Genomic DNA, 23,085 nt, shown 5'->3' with positions numbered 1-23,085 from the left:
TCCGCTCTTTACACAGTCACTCTGCTCCCTCACAGGTAAACTCCACTCCGCTCTTTATACAATTGCTCTGCTCCCTCACAGATAAACTACAATCCACTCTTTATACAGCCGCTCCGCTCCCTCACAGCTAAACTCCGCTTCTCTCTTTATATAGTTGCTCTGTTCCCTAACTCCGCTTCTAATACAGCCGATCGGTGCCCTCACAGGTAAACTCTGCTCCGTTCTATATACACCCGCTCCTCTCCCTCAAGGGTAAACTCCGCTCCTCTCTTTATACAGTCGCTCTGCTCCCTCACATCAAAACTCTGCTCTGCTATTTATAAAGCTGCTCCGCTCCCTCGCAGGTAAATTCCATTCCTGCTCTTTATACAGTCATTCTGTTCCCTCACAGATGAACTCTGCACCGCTCTTTATACAGCCGCTCCTCTCCCTCACAGGAAAACTCCGCTCTGCTCTTTATACAGTCATTCTGTTCCCACACAGATGAACTCTGCACCGCTCTATATACAGCCGCTCTGCTCCCTCAGAGTTAAACTCTGCTCTTCTCTTTATACAGCCCCTCTGCTCCCTCAGAATTAAACTCCGCTCTTCTCTTTATACAGCCCCTCTGCTCCCTCACAGGTAAACTCTGCTCCACTCTTTATACAGTCGCTCTGCTCCATCACAGGTAAACTCCATTCCTCTTTTTATACAGTCGCTCTGCTCCCTCACAGGTAAACTCCGCTCCGCTCTTTACACAGCTGCTCTACTCCCTCACAGCTAAACTACAATCTGCTCTTCATACAGCCGCTCTGCTCCCTCACAGACAAACTAAAATCTGCTCTTTATACAGCCGGACTGCTCCCACACAGGTAAACTACACTCTTTATACAGCTGCTCTACTCCCTCACAGGTAAACTCCACTCTTTATACAGCCGCTCTGTTCCCTCACAGGTAAACTACAATCTGCTCTTTATACAGTCGCTCTGCTACCTCACAGGGAAACTCCGCTCCTGCACTTTATACAGTCGCTCTGCTCCCTCACAGGTAAACTCCGCTCCGCTCCATCACAGGTAAACCCCGCTCCTGCTCTTTATACAGTCACTCCACTCCCTCACAGGTAAGCCCCGCTCCTGCTCTTTATACAGTCGCTCCACTCCCTCACAGGTAAATTCCACTCACGTTCTTTATACAGCCGCTCCACTCCCTCACAGGTAAACTCCGCTCCCGCTCTTTATACAGCCGCTCCACTCCCTCACAGGTAAACTCCGCTCCCGCTCTTTATACAGTCGCTCCACTCCCTCACAGGTAAACTCCGCTCGTGCTCTTTATACAGCCGCTCCACTCCCTCACAGGTAAACCTGGCTCCACTCCCTCACATGTAAACCCCGCTCCCTCACAGGTAAACTGCGCTCTTTATACAGTCGCTATGCTCCCTCACAGGTGAACTCCGCTCCTCTCTTTATACAGTCGCTATGCTCCCTCACAGGTGAACTCCGCTCCTCTCTTTATACAGTCGCTCTGCTCCCTCACAGGTAAACTCTGCTCCGCTCCCTCACAGGTAAAGTCCACTCCACTCTTTATACAGTTGCTCTGCTCCCTGACAGGTAAACTCCAATCCGCTCTTTATGCATCCGCTCTGCTCCCTTACAGGTAAACTCCACTCCTCTCTTTATACAGTTGCTCTATTCCCACACAGGTAAACTCCGCTCTGTGCTTTATACAGTCCCTCTGCTGCCTCACAGGTAAACTCTGCTCCGCTCCCTCACAGGTAAACTCCGCTCCTCTCTTTATACAGTCGCTCTGCTCCCTCACAGGTAAACTCCGCTCCTCTCTTTATACAGTCGCTCCGCTCCCTCACAGGTAAACTCTGCTCCACTCTTTACACAGTCGCTCTGCTCCCATGCAGGTAAACTACAATCTGCTCTTTATACAGCCACTCTGCTCCCTTACAGGTAAACTACAATCTGCTCTCTATACAGCCGCTCTGCTCCCTCACAGGTAAACTACAATCTGCTCTTTATACAGCCGCTCTGCTCCCTCACAGGTAAACTCCGCTCCGCACTTTATACAGTCGCTCTGCTCCCTCACTGGTAAACCTCACTCCGCTCCCTCACTGGTAAACCTCACTCCGCTCCCTCACAGGTAAACCTCACTCCGCTCCCTCACAGGTAAAATCCGCGCCGCTCCCTCACAGGTAAACTCCGCACCCTCAAAGGTAAATTCTGCTCCGCTGTTTACACAGCTGCTCTGCTCCCTCACAGGTAAACTACAATCTGCTCTTTATACAGCCGCTCTGCTCCCTCACAGGTAAACTCTGCTCCATCTCTTTATACAGTTGCTCCGCTCCCTCACAGGTAAACTCTGCTCCGCTCTTTATACAGTCGCTCCACTCCCTCACAGGTAAACTCTGCTCCGCTCTTTATACAGTCGCTCCACTCCCTCACAGGTAAACTCCGCTCCGTCCTTTATACAGTTGCTCTGCTCCCTCACAGATAAACTAAAATCTGCTCTTTACACAGCCGCTCCTCTCCCTCACAGGTAAACTCCGCTCCTGCTCTTTATACAGCCACTTCACTTCCTCACAGCTAAACTCCACTCTGCTCCCTCACGGGTAAACCTCACTCCGCTCCCTCACAAGTAAACTCTGCTCCGCTCTATCACAGGTGAACTCCACTCTGCTCTTTATACAGCCCCTCTGCTACCTCACAGTTAAGCTCTGCTCCTCTCTTTATACAGTCGCTCTGCTCCCTCACAGGTAAACTCCGCTAAGCTCCCTCAGAGGAAAACTCTGCTCTGCTCCCTCAGAGGTAAACTCCGCTCTGCTCTATCACAGGTAAACTCCGCTCCTCTCTTTATACAGTCGCTCCGCTCCCTCGCAGGTAAACTCCGCTCCTGCTCTTTATGCAGTTGCTCTGCTCCCTCACAGGTAAACTCCGCTCCCTTACAGGTGATCTCCGCTCTGCTCTATCACAGGTAAACTCTGCTCCGCTCTGTATACAGCATTTCCGCTCCCTCACAGGTAAACTCCGCTCCTCTGTTTATACAGTCGCTCTGCTCCCTCACAGGTAACTCCGCTCCTGCTCTTTATACAGCCACTCTGCTTCCTCACAGGTAAACTCTGCTCTTCTCTTTATACAGCCGCTCCGCTCCCTCACAGGTTAACTCTGCTCCTGCTCTTTATACAGTCGCTCTGCTCCCTCACAGGTAATCTCCCCTCCTCTGTTTATACAGCCGCTTTGCTCCCTCACAGGTAAACTCTGCTCCTCTCTTTATACAGCCGCTCTGCTCCCTCACAGGTAAACTGCGCTCTTTATACAGTCGCTATGCTCCCTCACAGGTGAACTCCACTCCGCTCTTTATACAGTCGCTATGCTCCCTCACAGGTGAACTCCACTCCGCTCTTTATACAGTCGCTATGCTCCCTCACAGGTGAACTCCACTCCGCTCTTTATACAGTCGCTATGCTCCCTCACAGGTGAACTCCACTCCGCTCTTTATACAGTTGCTGTGCTCCCTCACAGGTGAACTCCGCTCCTCTCTTTATACAGTCGCTCTGCTCCCACACAGGTAATCTCTGCGCTGCTCTTTATACAGTCGCTCTGCTCCCACACAGGTAATCTCTGCGCCGCTCTTTATACAGTCGCTCTGCTCCCTCACAGGTAAAGTCCACTCCACTCTTTATACAGTTGCTCTGCTCCCTGACAGGTAAACTCCAATCCGCTCTTTATGCATCCGCTCTGCTCCCTTACAGGTAAACTCCACTCCTCTCTTTATACAGTTGCTCTATTCCCACACAGGTAAACTCCGCTCTGTGCTTTATACAGTCCCTCTGCTCCCTCACAGGTAAACTCTGCTCCGCTCCCTCACAGGTAAACTCCGCTCCTCTCTTTATACAGTCGCTCTGCTCCCTCACAGGTAAACTCCGCTCCTCTCTTTATACAGTCGCTCCGCTCCCTCACAGGTAAACTCTGCTCCACTCTTTACACAGTCGCTCTGCTCCCATGCAGGTAAACTACAATCCGCTCTTTATACAGCCACTCTGCTCCCTTACAGGTAAACTACAATCTGCTCTCTATACAGCCGCTCTGCTCCCTCACAGGTAAACTACAATCTGCTCTTTATACAGCCGCTCTGCTCCCTCACAGGTAAACTCCGCTCTTTATACAACCGCTCTGCTCCCTCACAGTTAAACTCTGCTCCGCACTTTATACAGTCGCTCTGCTCCCTCACAAGTAAACTCCGCTCCGCTCCCTCACAGGTAAACCTCACTCCGCTCCCTCACAAGTAAACTCAGCTCCGCTCCCTCACAAGTAAACTCCGCTCTGCTCCCTCACAGGTAAACTCGAATCCATTCTTTATACAGCCGCTCTTCTCCCTCACAGGTAAACTATAATCTGCTCTTTATACAGCCGCTCTGCTCCCTCACAGGTAAACTCCGCTCTTTATACAGCCGCTCTGCTCCCTCACAGGTAAACTCCTCTTCGCTCTTTATACAGCCACTCTGATCCCTCACAAGTAAACTCCTCTTCGCTCTTTACACAGTCGCTCTGCTCCCTCACAGCTAAACTCCGCTCCTCTCTTTATACAGTCACTCTGCTCCCTAACTCCGCTTCTAATACAGCCGCTCGGTGCCCTCACAGGTAAACTCTGCTCCGCTCTATATACACCCGCTCCTCTCCCTCAAGGGTAAACTCCGCTCCTCTCTTTATACAGCTGCTCCGCTCCCTCACAGGTAAACTCCGCCTCGCTCTTTATGCAGCCACTCCACTCCCTAAAGGTAACTCCACTCTTTACAAAGCCGCTCTGCTCCCTCACAGGTAAACTCCGCTCCCTTACAGGTGATCTCCGCTCTGCTCTATCACAGGTAAACTCTGCTCCGCTCTGTATACAGCATTTCCACTCCCTCACAGGTAAACTCCGCTCCTCTGTTTATACAGTCGCTCCGCTCCCTCACAGGTAACTCCGCTCCTGCTCTTTATACAGCCGCTCTGCTTCCTCACAGGTAAACTCTGCTCTTCTCTTTATACAGCCGCTCCGCTCCCTCACAGGTTAACTCTGCTCCTGCTCTTTATACAGTCGCTCTGCTCCCTCACAGGTAATCTCCCCTCCTCTGTTTATACAGCCGCTTTGCTCCCTCACAGGTAAACTCTGCTCCTCTCTTTATACAGCCGCTCTGCACCCTCACAGGTAAAGTCCACTCCTGCTCTTTATACAGTCACTTGGCTCCCTCACAGGTAAACTCTGGTCCACCCTTTATTCAGTCGCTCTGCTCCCTCAAAGGTAAACTCCGGTCTGCTCTTTATACAGTCGCTCTGTTCCCTCACAGGTAAACTCCACTCCTGCTCTTTATACAGATGCTCCGCTCCCTCACAGGTAAACTCTGCTCCTTTCTTTATACAGTCCCTCTGCTCCCTCACAGTTAAACTCCGCTCCTCTCTTTATACAGCCGCTCCGCTCCCTCACAGGTAAACTCCGCTCTGCTCTTTATACAGCCGCTCCGCTTCCTCACAGGAAAACTCCGCTCTTGTTCTTTATACAGTCACTCTGCTCCCTCACAGGTAAACTCCGTTCCTGCTCTTTATACAGTTGCTCTGTTCCCTCACAGGTAAACTCCGTTCCTGCTCTTTATACAGTCGCTCTGCTCCCTCACAAGTAAACTCCGCTCCTGCTCTTTATCCAGCCACTCTGCCCACTCACAGGTAAAGTCCGCTCTTCTCTTTATACAGTCGTCCACTCCCTCACAGGTAAACTCTGCTCCTCTCTTTATACAGCCACTCCGCTTCCTCACAGGCAAACTCCGCTCTTGTTCTTTATATGGTCGCTCTGCTCCCTCACAGGTAAACTCCGCTCCTGCTCTTTATGCAGTTGCTCTGCTCCCTCACAGGTAAACTCCGCTCCCTTACAGGTGATCTCCGCTCTGCTCTATCACAGGTAAACTCTGCTCCGCTCTGTATACAGCATTTCCGCTCCCTCACAGGTAAACTCCGCTCCTCTGTTTATACAGTCGCTCCGCTCCCTCACAGGTAAACTCCGCTCTGCTCTTTATACAGCCGCTCTGCTTCCTCACAGGTAAACTCTGCTCTTCTCTTTATACAGCCGCTCCGCTCCCTCACAGGTTAACTCTGCTCCTGCTCTTTATACAGTCGCTCTGCTCCCTCACAGGTAATCTCCCCTCCTCTGTTTATACAGCCGCTTTGCTCCCTCACAGGTAAACTCTGCTCCTCTCTTTATACAGCCGCTCTGCACCCTCACAGGTAAAGTCCACTCCTGCTCTTTATACAGTCACTTGGCTCCCTCACAGGTAAACTCTGGTCCACCCTTTATTCAGTCGCTCTGCTCCCTCAAAGGTAAACTCCGGTCTGCTCTTTATACAGTCGCTCTGTTCCCTCACAGGTAAACTCCACTCCTGCTCTTTATACAGATGCTCCGCTCCCTCACAGGTAAACTCTGCTCCTTTCTTTATACAGTCCCTCTGCTCCCTCACAGTTAAACTCCGCTCCTCTCTTTATACAGCCGCTCCGCTTCCTCACAGGAAAACTCCGCTCTTGTTCTTTATACAGTCACTCTGCTCCCTCACAGGTAAACTCCGTTCCTGCTCTTTATACAGTTGCTCTGTTCCCTCACAGGTAAACTCCGTTCCTGCTCTTTATACAGTCGCTCTGCTCCCTCACAAGTAAACTCCGCTCCTGCTCTTTATCCAGCCACTCTGCCCACTCACAGGTAAAGTCCGCTCTTCTCTTTATACAGTCGTCCACTCCCTCACAGGTAAACTCTGCTCCTCTCTTTATACAGCCACTCCGCTTCCTCACAGGCAAACTCCGCTCTTGTTCTTTATATGGTCGCTCTGCTCCCTCACAGGTAAACTCCGCTCCTGCTCTTTATGCAGTTGCTCTGCTCCCTCACAGGTAAACTCCGCTCCCTTACAGGTGATCTCCGCTCTGCTCCCTCACAGGTAAACTCCGCTCCCTTACAGGTGATCTCCGCTCTGCTCTATCACAGGTAAACTCTGCTCCGCTCTGTATACAGCATTTCCGCTCCCTCACAGGTAAACTCCGCTCCTCTGTTTATACAGTCGCTCCGCTCCCTCACAGGTAACTCCGCTCCTGCTCTTTATACAGCCGCTCTGCTTCCTCACAGGTAAACTCTGCTCTTCTCTTTATACAGCCGCTCCGCTCCCTCACAGGTTAACTCTGCTCCTGCTCTTTATACAGTCGCTCTGCTCCCTCACAGGTAATCTCCCCTCCTCTGTTTATACAGCCGCTTTGCTCCCTCACAGGTAAACTCTGCTCCTCTCTTTATACAGCCGCTCTGCACCCTCACAGGTAAAGTCCACTCCTGCTCTTTATACAGCCGCTCCGCTCCCTCACAGGTAAACTCTGCTCTGCTCTTTATACAGCCGCTCCGTTTCCTCACAGGAAAACTCCGCTCTTGTTCTTTATACAGTCACTCTGCTCCCTCACAGGTAAACTCCGTTCCTGCTCTTTATACAGTCACTCTGCTCCCTCACAGGTAAACTCCGTTCCTGCTCTTTATACAGTCACTCTGCTCCCTCACAGGTAAACTCCGTTCCTGCTCTTTATACAGTTGCTCTGTTCCCTCACAGGTAAACTCCGTTCCTGCTCTTTATACAGTCGCTCTGCTCCCTCACAAGTAAACTCCGCTCCTGCTCTTTATCCAGCCACTCTGCCCACTCACAGGTAAAGTCCGCTCTTCTCTTTATACAGTCGTCCACTCCCTCACAGGTAAACTCCGCTCTGCTCTTTATACAGCTGCTCTGCTCCCACACAGGTAATCTCTGCGCCGCTCTTTATACAGTCGCTCTGCTCCCTCACAGGTAAACTCTGCTCCGCTCCCTCACAGGTAAAGTCCACTCCACTCTTTATACAGTTGCTCTGCTCCCTGACAGGTAAACTCCAATCCGCTCTTTATGCATCCGCTCTGCTCCCTTACAGGTAAACTCCACTCCTCTCTTTATACAGTTGCTCTATTCCCACACAGGTAAACTCCGCTCTGTGCTTTATACAGTCCCTCTGCTCCCTCACAGGTAAACTCTGCTCCGCTCCCTCACAGGTAAACTCCGCTCCTCTCTTTATACAGTCGCTCTGCTCCCTCACAGGTAAACTCCGCTCCTCTCTTTATACAGTCGCTCCGCTCCCTCACAGGTAAACTCTGCTCCACTCTTTACACAGTCGCTCTGCTCCCATGCAGGTAAACTACAATCCGCTCTTTATACAGCCACTCTGCTCCCTTACAGGTAAACTACAATCTGCTCTCTATACAGCCGCTCTGCTCCCTCACAGGTAAACTACAATCTGCTCTTTATACAGCCGCTCTGCTCCCTCACAGGTAAACTCCGCTCTTTATACAACCGCTCTGCTCCCTCACAGTTAAACTCTGCTCCGCACTTTATACAGTCGCTCTGCTCCCTCACTGGTGAACCTCACTCCGCTCCCTCACAAGTAAACTCCGCTCTGCTCCCTCACAGGTAAACTCGAATCCATTCTTTATACAGCCGCTCTTCTCCCTCACAGGTAAACTATAATCTGCTCTTTATACAGCCGCTCTGCTCCCTCACAGGTAAACTCCGCTCTTTATACAGCCGCTCTGCTCCCTCACAGGTAAACTCCTCTTCGCTCTTTACACAGCCCCTCTGCTCCCTCACAGGTAAACTCCTCTTCGCTCTTTATACAGCCACTCTGATCCCTCACAAGTAAACTCCTCTTCGCTCTTTACACAGTCGCTCTGCTCCCTCACAGCTAAACTCCGCTCCTCTCTTTATACAGTCACTCTGCTCCCTAACTCCGCTTCTAATACAGCCGCTCGGTGCCCTCACAGGTAAACTCTGCTCCGCTCTATATACACCCGCTCCTCTCCCTCAAGGGTAAACTCCGCTCCTCTCTTTATACAGCTGCTCCGCTCCTTCACAGGTAAACTCCACCTCGCTCTTTATGCAGCCACTCCACTCCCTAAAGGTAACTCCACTCTTTACAAAGCCGCTCTGCTCCCTCACAGGTAAACTCCGCCCTTCTCTTTATAAAGTCCCTCTGCTCCCTCACAGGTAAACTCCGCTCCCTTACAGGTGATCTCCGCTCTGCTCTATCACAGGTAAACTCTGCTCCGCTCTGTATACAGCATTTCCACTCCCTCACAGGTAAACTCCGCTCCTCTGTTTATACAGTCGCTCCGCTCCCTCACAGGTAACTCCGCTCCTGCTCTTTATACAGCCGCTCTGCTTCCTCACAGGTAAACTCTGCTCTTCTCTTTATACAGCCGCTCCGCTCCCTCACAGGTTAACTCTGCTCCTGCTCTTTATACAGTCGCTCTGCTCCCTCACAGGTAATCTCCCCTCCTCTGTTTATACAGCCGCTTTGCTCCCTCACAGGTAAACTCTGCTCCTCTCTTTATACAGCCGCTCTGCACCCTCACAGGTAAAGTCCACTCCTGCTCTTTATACAGTCACTTGGCTCCCTCACAGGTAAACTCTGGTCCACCCTTTATTCAGTCGCTCTGCTCCCTCAAAGGTAAACTCCGGTCTGCTCTTTATACAGTCGCTCTGTTCCCTCACAGGTAAACTCCACTCCTGCTCTTTATACAGATGCTCCGCTCCCTCACAGGTAAACTCTGCTCCTTTCTTTATACAGTCCCTCTGCTCCCTCACAGTTAAACTCCGCTCCTCTCTTTATACAGCCGCTCCGCTCCCTCACAGGTAAACTCCGCTCTGCTCTTTATACAGCCGCTCCGCTTCCTCACAGGAAAACTCCGCTCTTGTTCTTTATACAGTCACTCTGCTCCCTCACAGGTAAACTCCGCTCCTCTCTTTATACAGCCGCTCCGCTCCCTCACAGGAAAACTCCGCTCTTGTTCTTTATACAGTCACTCTGCTCCCTCACAGGTAAACTCCGTTCCTGCTCTTTATACAGTTGCTCTGTTCCCTCACAGGTAAACTCCGTTCCTGCTCTTTATACAGTCGCTCTGCTCCCTCACAAGTAAACTCCGCTCCTGCTCTTTATCCAGCCACTCTGCCCACTCACAGGTAAAGTCCGCTCTTCTCTTTATACAGTCGTCCACTCCCTCACAGGTAAACTCTGCTCCTCTCTTTATACAGCCACTCCGCTTCCTCACAGGCAAACTCCGCTCTTGTTCTTTATATGGTCGCTCTGCTCCCTCACAGGTAAACTCCGCTCCTGCTCTTTATGCAGTTGCTCTGCTCCCTCACAGGTAAACTCCGCTCCCTTACAGGTGATCTCGGCTCTGCTCTATCACAGGTAAACTCTGCTCCGCTCTGTATACAGCATTTCCGCTCCCTCACAGGTAAACTCCGCTCCTCTGTTTATACAGTCGCTCCGCTCCCTCACAGGTAACTCCGCTCCTGCTCTTTATACAGCCGCTCTGCTTCCTCACAGGTAAACTCTGCTCTTCTCTTTATACAGCCGCTCCGCTCCCTCACAGGTTAACTCTGCTCCTGCTCTTTATACAGTCGCTCTGCTCCCTCACAGGTAATCTCCCCTCCTCTGTTTATACAGCCGCTTTGCTCCCTCACAGGTAAACTCTGCTCCTCTCTTTATACAGCCGCTCTGCACCCTCACAGGTAAAGTCCACTCCTGCTCTTTATACAGTCACTTGGCTCCCTCACAGGTAAACTCCGCTCCTCTCTTTATACAGCCGCTCCGCTCCCTCACAGGTAAACTCTGCTCTGCTCTTTATACAGCCGCTCCGCTTCCTCACAGGAAAACTCCGCTCTTGTTCTTTATACAGTCACTCTGCTCCCTCACAGGTAAACTCCGTTCCTGCTCTTTATACAGTCACTCTGCTCCCTCACAGGTAAACTCCGTTCCTGCTCTTTATACAGTCACTCTGCTCCCTCACAGGTAAACTCCGTTCCTGCTCTTTATACAGTTGCTCTGTTCCCTCACAGGTAAACTCCGTTCCTGCTCTTTATACAGTCGCTCTGCTCCCTCACAAGTAAACTCCGCTCCTGCTCTTTATCCAGCCACTCTGCCCACTCACAGGTAAAGTCCGCTCTTCTCTTTATACAGTCGTCCACTCCCTCACAGGTAAACTCTGCTCCTCTCTTTATACAGCCACTCCGCTTCCTCACAGGCAAACTCCGCTCTTGTTCTTTATATGGTCGCTCTGCTCCCTCACAGGTAAACTCCGCTCCTGCTCTTTATGCAGTTGCTCTGCTCCCTCACAGGTAAACTCCGCTCCCTTACAGGTGATCTCCGCTCTGCTCTATCACAGGTAAACTCTGCTCCGCTCTGTATACAGCATTTCCGCTCCCTCACAGGTAAACTCCGCTCCTCTGTTTATACAGTCGCTCCGCTCCCTCACAGGTAACTCCGCTCCTGCTCTTTATACAGCCGCTCTGCTTCCTCACAGGTAAACTCTGCTCTTCTCTTTATACAGCCGCTCCGCTCCCTCACAGGTTAACTCTGCTCCTGCTCTTTATACAGTCGCTCTGCTCCCTCACAGGTAATCTCCCCTCCTCTGTTTATACAGCCGCTTTGCTCCCTCACAGGTAAACTCTGCTCCTCTCTTTATACAGCCGCTCTGCACCCTCACAGGTAAAGTCCACTCCTGCTCTTTATACAGTCACTTGGCTCCCTCACAGGTAAACTCTGGTCCACCCTTTATTCAGTCGCTCTGCTCCCTCAAAGGTAAACTCCGGTCTGCTCTTTATACAGTCGCTCTGTTCCCTCACAGGTAAACTCCACTCCTGCTCTTTATACAGATGCTCCGCTCCCTCACAGGTAAACTCTGCTCCTTTCTTTATACAGTCCCTCTGCTCCCTCACAGTTAAACTCCGCTCCTCTCTTTATACAGCCGCTCCGCTCCCTCACAGGTAAACTCCGCTCTGCTCTTTATACAGCCGCTCCGCTTCCTCACAGGAAAACTCCGCTCTTGTTCTTTATACAGTCACTCTGCTCCCTCACAGGTAAACTCCGTTCCTGCTCTTTATACAGTTGCTCTGTTCCCTCACAGGTAAACTCCGTTCCTGCTCTTTATACAGTCGCTCTGCTCCCTCACAAGTAAACTCCGCTCCTGCTCTTTATCCAGCCACTCTGCCCACTCACAGGTAAAGTCCGCTCTTCTCTTTATACAGTCGTCCACTCCCTCACAGGTAAACTCTGCTCCTCTCTTTATACAGCCACTCCGCTTCCTCACAGGCAAACTCCGCTCTTGTTCTTTATATGGTCGCTCTGCTCCCTCACAGGTAAACTCCGCTCCTGCTCTTTATGCAGTTGCTCTGCTCCCTCACAGGTAAACTCCGCTCCCTTACAGGTGATCTCCGCTCTGCTCTATCACAGGTAAACTCTGCTCCGCTCTGTATACAGCATTTCCGCTCCCTCACAGGTAAACTCCGCTCCTCTGTTTATACAGTCGCTCCGCTCCCTCACAGGTAACTCCGCTCCTGCTCTTTATACAGCCGCTCTGCTTCCTCACAGGTAAACTCTGCTCTTCTCTTTATACAGCCGCTCCGCTCCCTCACAGGTTAACTCTGCTCCTGCTCTTTATACAGTCGCTCTGCTCCCTCACAGGTAATCTCCCCTCCTCTGTTTATACAGCCGCTTTGCTCCCTCACAGGTAAACTCTGCTCCTCTCTTTATACAGCCGCTCTGCACCCTCACAGGTAAAGTCCACTCCTGCTCTTTATACAGTCACTTGGCTCCCTCACAGGTAAACTCTGGTCCACCCTTTATTCAGTCGCTCTGCTCCCTCAAAGGTAAACTCCGGTCTGCTCTTTATACAGTTGCTCTGCTCACTCACAGGTAAACTCCGTTGCTGCTCTTTATACAGTCACTCTGTTCCCTCACAGGTAAACTCCACTCCTGCTCTTTATACAGATGCTCCGCTCCCTCACAGGTAAACTCTGCTCCTTTCTTTATACAGTCCCTCTGCTCCCTCACAGTTAAACTCTGCTCCTTTCTTTATACAGTCGTTCTGCTTCCTCACAGGTAAACTCCACTCCTGCTCTTTATACAGCCACTCCGCTCCCTCACAGGTAAACTCCGCTCTGCTCTTTATACAGTTGCTCTGCTCCCTCACAGGTAAACTCCGCTCTGCTCTTTATACAGTCGCTCTGCTCCCTCACAGGTACACTCTGCTCCTCTCTTCATACAGTCGTCCGCTCCCTCACAGGTAAACTCCGCTCCTCTCTTTATACAGCCGCTCCGCTCCCTCACAGGTAAACTCCGCTCTGCTCTTTATACAGCCGCTCCGCTTCCTCACAGGAAAACTCCGCTCTTGTTCTTTATACAGTCACTCTGCTCCCTCACAGGTAAACTCCGTTCCTGCTCTTTATACAGTTGCTCTGTTCCCTCACAGGTAAACTCCGTTCCTGCTCTTTATACAGTCGCTCTGCTCCCTCACAAGTAAACTCCGCTCCTGCTCTTTATCCAGCCACTCTGCCCACTCACAGGTAAAGTCCGCTCTTCTCTTTATACAGTCGTCCACTCCCTCACAGGTAAACTCTGCTCCTCTCTTTATACAGCCACTCCGCTTCCTCACAGGCAAACTCCGCCCTTGTTCTTTATATGGTCGCTCTGCTCCCTCACAGGTAAACTCGCCTCCTGTTTTTTATACAGTCGCTCCGCTGTCTCACAGGTAATCTCCGCTCCACTGCTTATGCAGCTGCTCTGTGCCATTCGACTAGTTTACGATCGGCGGCTCCGCCTGTCAGTGATGAGGCTGTGTTTCCTGCTGCCTCACGTCAGGAACCTAATTTCAACACTTTAGCATCTCATTATAACCCCTGCTCACTGGAATCATCCCCCAACACCCCCCCCCCCGCAACGCTGGATCATCCAGACACATCAGCCTGATCCCACACTGACGTGTTTCACAACCCATCATAACCAACGTGCACCGGGTGAGCTGCCCTTCACTCGGGACTTCGAGGTTTGTTTGCCTGTCTTGCTTCAGGCAGCACTCGGGGTCTCAGCCCCAGGATTCACAGGCAGCTCCACATCACTGTTAGGGGGGCTCACGGGCAGGTCTCTACCTACCAGACCAGCTGTAAGGCAGGGGGGGCTTTTCAACAGCTGCAGGGCTGGGGCTTGTTTGGGGAAGGGGGAGAAGTGGCCTCAGACAAGGGAAGAGGCTGCAGGATGAGGGCTGTACTGGGGAAGGGGGGTATCCCAGGGTGTGTGTGTGGGGGGCACAAGTTGATCTGTGCAAGTGGCCTCAAGATGGTGAGGGCTGAGGAGGCAGCCTCCAGAGGAGATGAGGCCAGATGGAGATGTGAGGGTGTGTGTGAGAGAGTGAGTGGTGATGTCCCTTGAGCTGGCAGTGAGTGAGATGCCAGTGAGTGTGTGATGGGTGTGTGAGTGTGTGAGTTTAGACTGAGGAGATGGGTGCCTTACCCTGGGGGTATGGATGAGATCATTCATCCTCTTTCTGCACTGGATGGCCAACATCTTCTGTGCAGCATTGGCACTGACCACCACTGCCACTGCCTCCCAATCCGGAGTGGTGAGATTGCTGGACCTCCTGCAGCCAGACCGGGGGGTGGGGGACATCACAGCGGTTTCCACCGTATCCAGAGGTGTCCCAGGAATGTATCACTGAATCAGGGGGCTGCATTCCTCTTGGCTATTGGGACTATACCCTCACTGGTGCCCTCCTGGGATGAGCCATTGAGAAGCGTGTGCACGGCTGCAGTTTAAATGTTGCAGTCTGTATGAGGAAGCACCGAGGTAATGGCTTGGCGGACAAATCAGAGGGAGATGACGTGATTCCTGTGGCTGGATAATTACTGAGGGGGGAATGGGATGAGTTGGTTCTTTGCAGCTCACAGCTAAAGTGACTTTTTCCCACCTGCTCCCACACTTTGTGCAAACCTGGGATGATTCCAGCCTTTGGATCTTCTCTACCCGCGCTGCTCTCTCAATCTATTCTGGTTTCTCACACAAAGATTGTTATTTGCAAATAAACAGTCAGCAAAATAACTTGCAATACACCGGGTGTGCTGCTTTGGCTGCAGATCGTGGGTTCGAGCCTCACACCAGAGTCTGAGTCCAATATCTAAGGTTATGTCTCTGTGCAGTACTGAGGGAGTGCTGCACTGTCAGAGGGTCAGTACTGAGAGAGTGCTGCACTGTTGGAGGGTCAGTACTGAGGGAGTGCTGCACTGTCAGAGGGTCAGTACTGAGGGAGTGCTGCACTGTCAGAGGGTCAGTACTGAGGGAGTGCTGCACTGTCAGAGGGTCAGTACTGAGGGAGTGCTGCACTGTCAGAGGGTCAGTACTGAGGGAGTGCTGCACTGTCAGAGGGTCAGTACTGAGGGTGCTGCACTGTCAGAGGGTCAGTACTGAGGGAGTGCTGCACTGTCAGAGGGTCAGTACTGAGAGAGTGCTGCACTGTCAGAGGGTCAGTACTGAGAGAGTGCTGCACTGTCAGAGGGTCAGTACTGAGAGAGTGCTGCACTGTCAGAGGGTCAGTACTGAGGGAGTGCTGCCCTGTCAGAGGCACTGCCGTTCAGGTGAGATGCTGCCCACAGCCCTGTCCACTTCTCAAGCATGAATTAAAAGATGCAATATTAACGAGTGGAGAGGTTCCTCAACCAATGCCACTGAAAGCAGATTGTCTGGCTATCCATTTGCTGTTTGTGGGGTCTTGCTGTGCATACACTGTCTGCTATGTTAGCTCACATAATGGCAGAGACTGTACTTTGAACCATCCTGAGTTAGTTGGATATGAAGCGGTGAAGTTATGGCTGATATTTTGCTCTTTATTTCAGGGGATCTTCCTCTTTCATGTTGTGAATTACAAACCACTGACTTACAACAAAACCTATGTGTACCCATGGTGGGGCGAGACGATTGGCTGGATCCTGGCCATTGCTTCAATGGTCTGCATTCCCCTCACTGTGGTTATTAAAATGCTCGGTGCTGAGGGATCACTGCAACAGGTCAGTGCGTCTGTGATTCATCCCATTTCCTGTTCAACAATGATAATGAGTGAGATTGGGAGATGGGAGTGATCTCCTATCTCTCTCTCTCTCACTCTATCACTTTTTCTCTTCCCCTCTCTTTCCCTCTCTCTTAATTTACTCCTCAGTGTGGTGCTGGATGGTGGTTAACTTGTCACAGGCGAAAGGCTGATCTGATTGTTCATCTGAATTTTCACTGAGCAACATCCAGCTGAGACTCATAGCCAATTCTTTCCTGACCGGCGATTCCTGATTCCAGTTAGAGTGAATGAATGGGTAGAGTCAGTGATAGGGGAGAGTGTACATGGGGATGTGGGAGGGGAGTGAATGGGTGGGTAGAGTCAGTGATAGGGGAAAGTGTACATGGGGATGTGGGAGGGGAGTGAATGGGTGGGTAGAGTCAGTGATGAGGTGAGTGTACATGGGGATGTGGGAGGGGAGTGAATGGGTGGGTAGAGTCAGTGATAGGGGAGAGTGTACATGAGGATGTGGGAGGGGAGTGAATGGTGGGTAGAGTCAGTGATAGGGGAGAGTGTACATGGGGATGTGGGAGGGGAGTGAATGGGTGGGTAGAGTCAGTGATAGGGGAGAGTGTACATGGGGGTGTGGGAGGGGAGTGAATGGGTGGGTAGAGTCAGTGATAGGGGAAAGTGTACATGGGGGTGTGGGAGGGGAGTGAATGGTATTGGTGGATTGAATGACTCTTACCTCCTCTCAGTTTCGTTGCTTTCTGATGGTAAATGTTAGAAACTAGATGATATATATTCTGGTGACCAGATTCAAACCACATTTTATTTATTTGTCATTTTATTTTTTGGAAATCATTATAATGTTAAGATGCCTTTAAAATGAGATTGTTTCCCTGAGCCAGCTGTCGGTGAGTCTAATTGAAACTTCAGGGAGTTGACTCTGTGCAAGGTCCGGAGATGTCCACACCCAGCTTCCATCACACATCAGCCGATCTCAGAGATGATCTTATTTGTGGTTTTAGAATTGGCCTCAGGACCCTATGGCGTGGAAATGGGAATATCAGCCATGGTCCCTGCTCCTGACTATTATGCAGCAATTCCTGTTGTTTAAATATTCCCTTCTCCGAATCCATCCTTTGGAAACCCGGTAACACCACAATCGAATAAGCAAACAGGTCTCACCTCAAACACTTGCGGGCTTGGATGGGGAACTGAAGGTTTGTCAGTCTTTGAACCAAACCCAGGGAGTGTCAGCACCTCCTGTAGTGGAGAGATGAACAGTAAAAAGAATGAAGAGATTTCCATTGATTAGGACGTGTGAACCAAAACCTGGGTTCCAAATTTGTCAATGACACTGATTTAGGGATTAGTTAATACTGAGGAAGGCTGCTTTGAAATGCATGAAGACATTAATATACTTGCAGAATGGATGTGTAATTGGCAAATAAAATTCAATATAGATGAGTAAGAGGTGATGCATTTTGAATAAGAGGAATTAGCAAACTGTGGACATACTGCTTCAAATTTAGGGTCTAAATAGAGTAAAGGACAGAGAGATCTGGGGTTGAAAATACAACGAAACCCTGAGATTAGTGATGCAGGATAATAAATCAAATTGAAAAGCAGGGAAATTATGTTTAATTTGTATCAAATCTTGGTTAGATAACTGTGAACAGCTCCAGTCTCAATATTATAAAAAGGATATAGAGGCTTTGGAGAAGGTGCAAAAATAGTTGATAAGGGTGATGCCAGAACTGAGAGGTCACAGCTATCAGAAAACATTAAAGAGGCTGAGGCTTCTTTCTCTAAAATAGAGAAGGCTAAAGGGTGATTCAATAAAGATATTCAAAAGCAGGGGTGTCATTCGAGTAGATGTAGAGAAGATATTTCTGCTTATGAGTGAATCCAAAACTCGGAGCCATAAATTATAAAACAGTCGTGAATAAATCCACAAAGGAGTTCAGGAGAAATTATTTACCCAGAGAGTGTTGAGAATGTGGAACTCACTCCCAGTGGGAGTGATTGAGGTGAATAGCATCGTTGTCTAACGGGTCTGTATGACTCTTCTTCACTATGTACTGAGTGGTGTAGACGACTATGGTGTTCCAAACTGTCCAATCATAGCAACAGTGGATGACCTCATTGCTGGAGCTCTGCTTCAGCCACTCTTTAAGGCCCTTGTGCAGTTCATGGGCATCCATACCAATCCAGGAGTTGACACAAATGGTGCCAACCCCATTCATGCTGTTGTCTTGATAAGAATTGTTTGTTCCAATCATATTTAACTAGGGAATAGGGGAGCATGAGCTGGTTTTCCACTGCCTTCTTCATGTGTGTTTGAAGGGAACACGAGCCCTCACCTCAGAGGACTCTCCACCTGACACCAGCCAGCCTTACCCTCTGAGATTGTAGCTCCTCCATCTTCACCCCTGTGGAACCCATCGGATCCACCGCTGACCATCACTAGTAACCCTGAGCATGAGAACCTTCCAGGTATGACCAGCCAGGGCCTGGGGCCCGCAAAGGGGCAGGATGGACCACACCCTGGGGGTTATTCTGATACTCCTGATACCCCAATAGTTTCAATGAGAAAACTGGATAAACACCTGATGGAGAAAGGAGAAGAAGGATTTGCTGATTGGGGTGATGTGAAGGGGGGATGGGAGGAGGCTCATGTAGAGCAGAAACACTGAGTGGCCTGTTTCTGTGCTGTGGATTCAATGTAATTTGATGAGTGATGTACAAAAGGGCACAGTCCTGACAGTCTGACTGGTTGTTCACAGCGATGGCGACATCTTACCACACCTGTATGGGGATCACACCACCTGCAGTATATGGCAATAGAGGCATCCTCAAAATTCCTGCCAACAGAGGGTCAGGGCCAAGGACACAAGGAGAAGGAGACGGCCATATAGCCAGGCCGCAGAGAGCTATTAATCCTATAACCTTCAACCCTGGATACCTTTGCAGCTCTGCCAAGTCCTGCATGTGATTTTTGACATATCATCTGTTCCCATTCAGATTTTACATGCAAGTTCTGAAGTGTTTTGTAGAGAATGTGGCTGTGAATGTAGATGTAGCAATCCTGTCTATTTTTTCAGACATAGTTTGCTTTGTAAATGCACACAGGCTAGAAAATTGCACTCATGACCAGTGACTTCACCTGATATTAGACATTTAGGCTAAAACTCTCAATAACGAATACCATTGGATAGCTCTGTAGGCTAAGCTGATCTAAACAATCTTTTTCCTTCGTGTTGGTCTGAACTGGGTGAAGAGCAAAGTATGAAGGTGACACCAATCAGCCCTGAGACAGGTGATGCTCCAGCCAATCTTAGGAGGCCCTCAGGGTATAAAGGAGATAGCCAGATACATCAGTGAGGCAGCTCAAGAGAACAGAGGGTCAGGGTGCAAAGGGCAAGTTGATGACTGTAGCCTGAAAGTATTTCTTTACATAAAGGGTGAGTACCAGCTGCAATAGATTGGCAGGAAGAGTGTTGATGCAACAGGAAGTAATAAGGAGAGGGTGTCACAGAATTCTTACAGGGCAGAAGGAGGCCATTCAGCCCATCATGATTGCACCGGCTCTCTGAATGAGCAACTCACGTAATTCCACTCCCCTGCCTTGTCCCGGTAACCCTGCACAATCTTCCCTTTTCAGATAACGAATAATGATAGGGTTAATGTTCTGCTTAGTGAGACTAGATGGCAGAAAGATTAGATTGTGATCCTGTGACTTGCTGATTGACTTGTGAATATCTTCAATCCAGTTTTCCACCAAGATTTGTAATATCTATGGTGCTGGATGTAGCTTTTAATTCTATCACTTGCAGACTTGCCTCAATGCCTGGTTGGCTTGTGTGAATGGAGGGCGGTGTTGCAGAATGTACCCGCTCTGTAAGCAGTATTACGTTAGGGTCACAGTTCCAAACACCAACTCGACTGATAAAAACAAAATAAAAACAAAAAAACTGCGGATGCTGGAAATCCAAAACAAAAACAGAATTACCTGGAAAAACTCAGCAGGTCCGGCAGCATCGGCGGAGAAGAAAAGAGTTGACGTTTCGAGTCCTCATGACCCTTCAACTGTTCTGTCGAAGGGTCATGAGGACTCGAAACGTCAACTCTTTTCTTCTCTGCCGATGCTACCAGACCTGCTGACCAACTCTATTGATTTGGACTCAACCTGACAGAGTTTGAAAAAAATGTACATTTCTCAAACACCTTTCGGAACCTTGAGACATTCCAAAGAGTGTCATAGTCAATGAAGTATTTTCAAAGTGTGTCACTGTTGTTAGGAAAGACAACACAAGTTTGCACCCAGCAAACTCACACGAACAATGGGGCATTACAATGTCCAGAAAAGACGGTTTGTGTTAGCTAATGGATAAATATTGGCTAGTACAACCCCTAGCTCTTCTTTGAAGTGCTAATAGATCTTTTACATCTGCCTGACAGGTTATTGTGTCAGCCTAGATTATGGACTCAAGACTCTGGAGTGGGACTTGAACCCACAACCTTCTGACTCAAAGCTGAGAGTATTACCCACAAAGCCAGACTTTGCTGCAATCACTCTTCATCCATAGTCTGCCTGGAAAGTAGAATCTTTTATTATTGATCAGTTTACTGGAGCCAAATCCGTTCCCTCACTAATGACTCAAACTCTCCCTCACTCTGTCAGACAGGCAGTTAAAGAGTGTACACTTTCTGTAGCATTGGTTTCCTGAAAGAGGTAAAGGCAACAGTGGTTGGATCACTGCCTCCTTATGTGCCAAAATTCCACATGACCTCAGTTGGTGAATGAAAGGTGTCCGAATGGAGCTGCGAGGCATTGTATCAGAACGTCAGCTTCGTGGAGGGAACAAACAGGAGTGATTGTCACACGTGGATCGGATTGAAAATCATCTTCTCAATCAAAAGTGGATATTTTGCGATGTAATGTAACGATTCTCACTGTGTATGATAAGCCAGAAGGTTTATACTCCTTTCATTTTCACATGTCCGCAGGTCACTAACTCAACAAAACAAATCTGCTGCAGCTTATAAAATGCAATAAATTTTACAACATTGATGTGAACTTGTTTTTTTGTCTCAGGATTTACATGTCATAGTTTGGTTAACGTTTATTGCCCAGCCCTAATTGCCCTTGAGAAGGTGGCAGTGAGCTGCCTTCTTGAACTGTAGGTACACCCACTGTGCTGTTAGGGAGGGAGTTCCAGGATAATGACCCAGCGACAGTGAAGGAACGGCCGATATTCCCAAGTCAGGATGGTGAGTAACTTGGACGGGAACTTCAAAGGGGAAGTTGTTGTTCATCACACTAGAAATTGCAAGATAGTCAAGCAAGAGTTCATAGTTCATAGAACACAGAAGGAGGCCATTTGACCCATCATACCTGTGCCAGCTCTTTAAAAGGGCTATTCAATTAGTCTCAGTCCCATATCCCTGCAAATTTCTCCTTTTCAAGTATTTATCCAATTTCCTTTAGCAGTTCCTGTTGAATCTGCTTCCACCAGCCCATCAGGCAGCGTCTTCCAGATCACCACAGCTCACTGGGTAAAAAACACTCCTCATCCTCATCTCCCCCTCTGGCTCTTTTACCGATGATCAAAGTCAAACACTGCAGATGCTGGAGATCTGAAATAAAAACAGAAAGTGCTGGAAAAACTCAGCAGGTCTGGTAGCGTCTGTGGAGAGAGAGGGAGAGACAGAGTTAATGTTTCGAGTCCGTATGACTCTCCTGCAGAGCTTGTGACAGCCATCATGGTCTGTACACGGACTGAGTGCAGCTATTGAAACCTGCTGGTGGGTCAATATTAGATGCGATGTGTGACGTTTATTGGAAAACAATCACGGGAAGACCCTGATTTGCTGTGAGATTAAAGGAAGCTGTTTGCCATTGAACCCTCGTTGACCCCATTCTCCAGCTGTGTTTGCCAGTGTTGGGTATCATACTAAACGGAAGCAATATGTAATTGGTCGTATACGTGTGGCTGGAATCTCTCAGAGAACAGGGATTCCACTTTGTCCCCACACTTAAATAAAGGCAGGAATGGAATTTGTGGACAGCAAGACGGCTGCAGGCCGGAGGCTCAGATATGAGCAAAGACCGTGCAAACTCAGGGGGTTGGTGTTGAAAATCTGTCTGTGCTGATGAACTTAACCAAAGTTAAGTAAGGAGAGGTTATGGTGCAAGAGCTTCTGGTGCTGTGGGAGACCATCCCCTCCATAAATTACACCTCAGAACAAGGCTACTTTCATGGAGAATAGTGACAACAGATGCCGGCTCAGAAATTTCACAAAATTGTAATTTCACTTAGAAAATTAATTTGGTCAAATTAGATATGAAGTCATCGCCATTCAGTCTCAAATGGACAGGAAACTGTGGGCAGCACAGAGCCACCTGCTTTAGAAAGTCATGGGTTCAAATCCAACGTCATCAAACTTGGACACAAAATCCAGAAAAACACAGCAGGAGAGAGGTTAATGAGTGCAGCACTGTTAGAGGGCCAGTACTGAGGGAGTGCTGCACTGTCAGAGGGTCAGTACTGAGGGAGTGCTGCACTGTCAGAGGGTCAGTACTGAGGGAGTGCTGCACTGTCAGAGGGTCAGTACTGAGGGAGTGCTGCACTGTCAGAGGGTCAGTACTGAGGGAGAGCTGCACTGTCAGAAGGTCAGTAATGAAGGAGTACTGGACTTCTGGAGGGTCAGTAATGAGGGAGTGATGCACTGTTAGGGGATCAGTACTGAGGGAGTGCTGCACTGTCAGAGGGTCAGTACTGAGGGACTGTTGCACTGTCAGAGAGTCATTACTGAGGGAGTGCTGCATTGTTAGAGGGTCAGTACTGAGGGAGTGCTGCACTGTCAGAGAGTCATTACTGAGGGAGTGCTGCACTGTCAGAGGGTCAGGACTGAGGGAGTGTTGCACTGTCAGAGGGTCAGTACTGTGGGAGTGCTGCATTGTTAGAGGGTCAGTACTGAGAAGGTGCTGCATTGTCAGAGGGTCAGTACTGAGGGGGTGCTGCACTGTCAGAGGGACAGTAATGACGGAGTGCTGCACTCTCAGAGGGTCAGCTCTGAGGGAGTGCTGCACTGTTAGAAGGTCAGTACTGAGGGAATGCTGCACTGTCAGAGGGTCAGTACTGTGGGGGTTCTGCACTGTCAGAGTGTCAGTACTGAGGCAATGCTGCACTGTCAGAGGGT

General features: G+C 49.6%; 1 protein-coding gene across 1 annotated transcript in view; it reads left to right on the top strand.

The window, feature by feature from the left end:
- Nucleotides 1–19,922, top strand: part of LOC121279914 (sodium- and chloride-dependent creatine transporter 1-like) — a 320,312-nt gene extending 300,390 nt beyond the window's left edge. The window contains exons 13-14 of the mRNA XM_041191475.1: nt 15,722–15,892; nt 18,666–19,922. Coding sequence (XP_041047409.1) covers nt 15,722–15,892; nt 18,666–18,797 — 303 coding nt within the window. The 3' untranslated portion in view covers nt 18,798–19,922. The remainder of the gene's footprint in view (nt 1–15,721; nt 15,893–18,665) is intronic.
- The last annotated feature ends 3,163 nt before the right edge of the window (nt 19,923–23,085 follow it).

This window comes from Carcharodon carcharias, chromosome 7, assembly GCF_017639515.1.
Source record: "Carcharodon carcharias isolate sCarCar2 chromosome 7, sCarCar2.pri, whole genome shotgun sequence".
In the NCBI taxonomy this organism is placed as follows: domain Eukaryota; kingdom Metazoa; phylum Chordata; class Chondrichthyes; order Lamniformes; family Lamnidae; genus Carcharodon; species Carcharodon carcharias.
The sequence above is the reverse complement of the archived record's forward strand: the minus strand, read 5'-3'. Positions and strand labels throughout refer to the sequence as shown.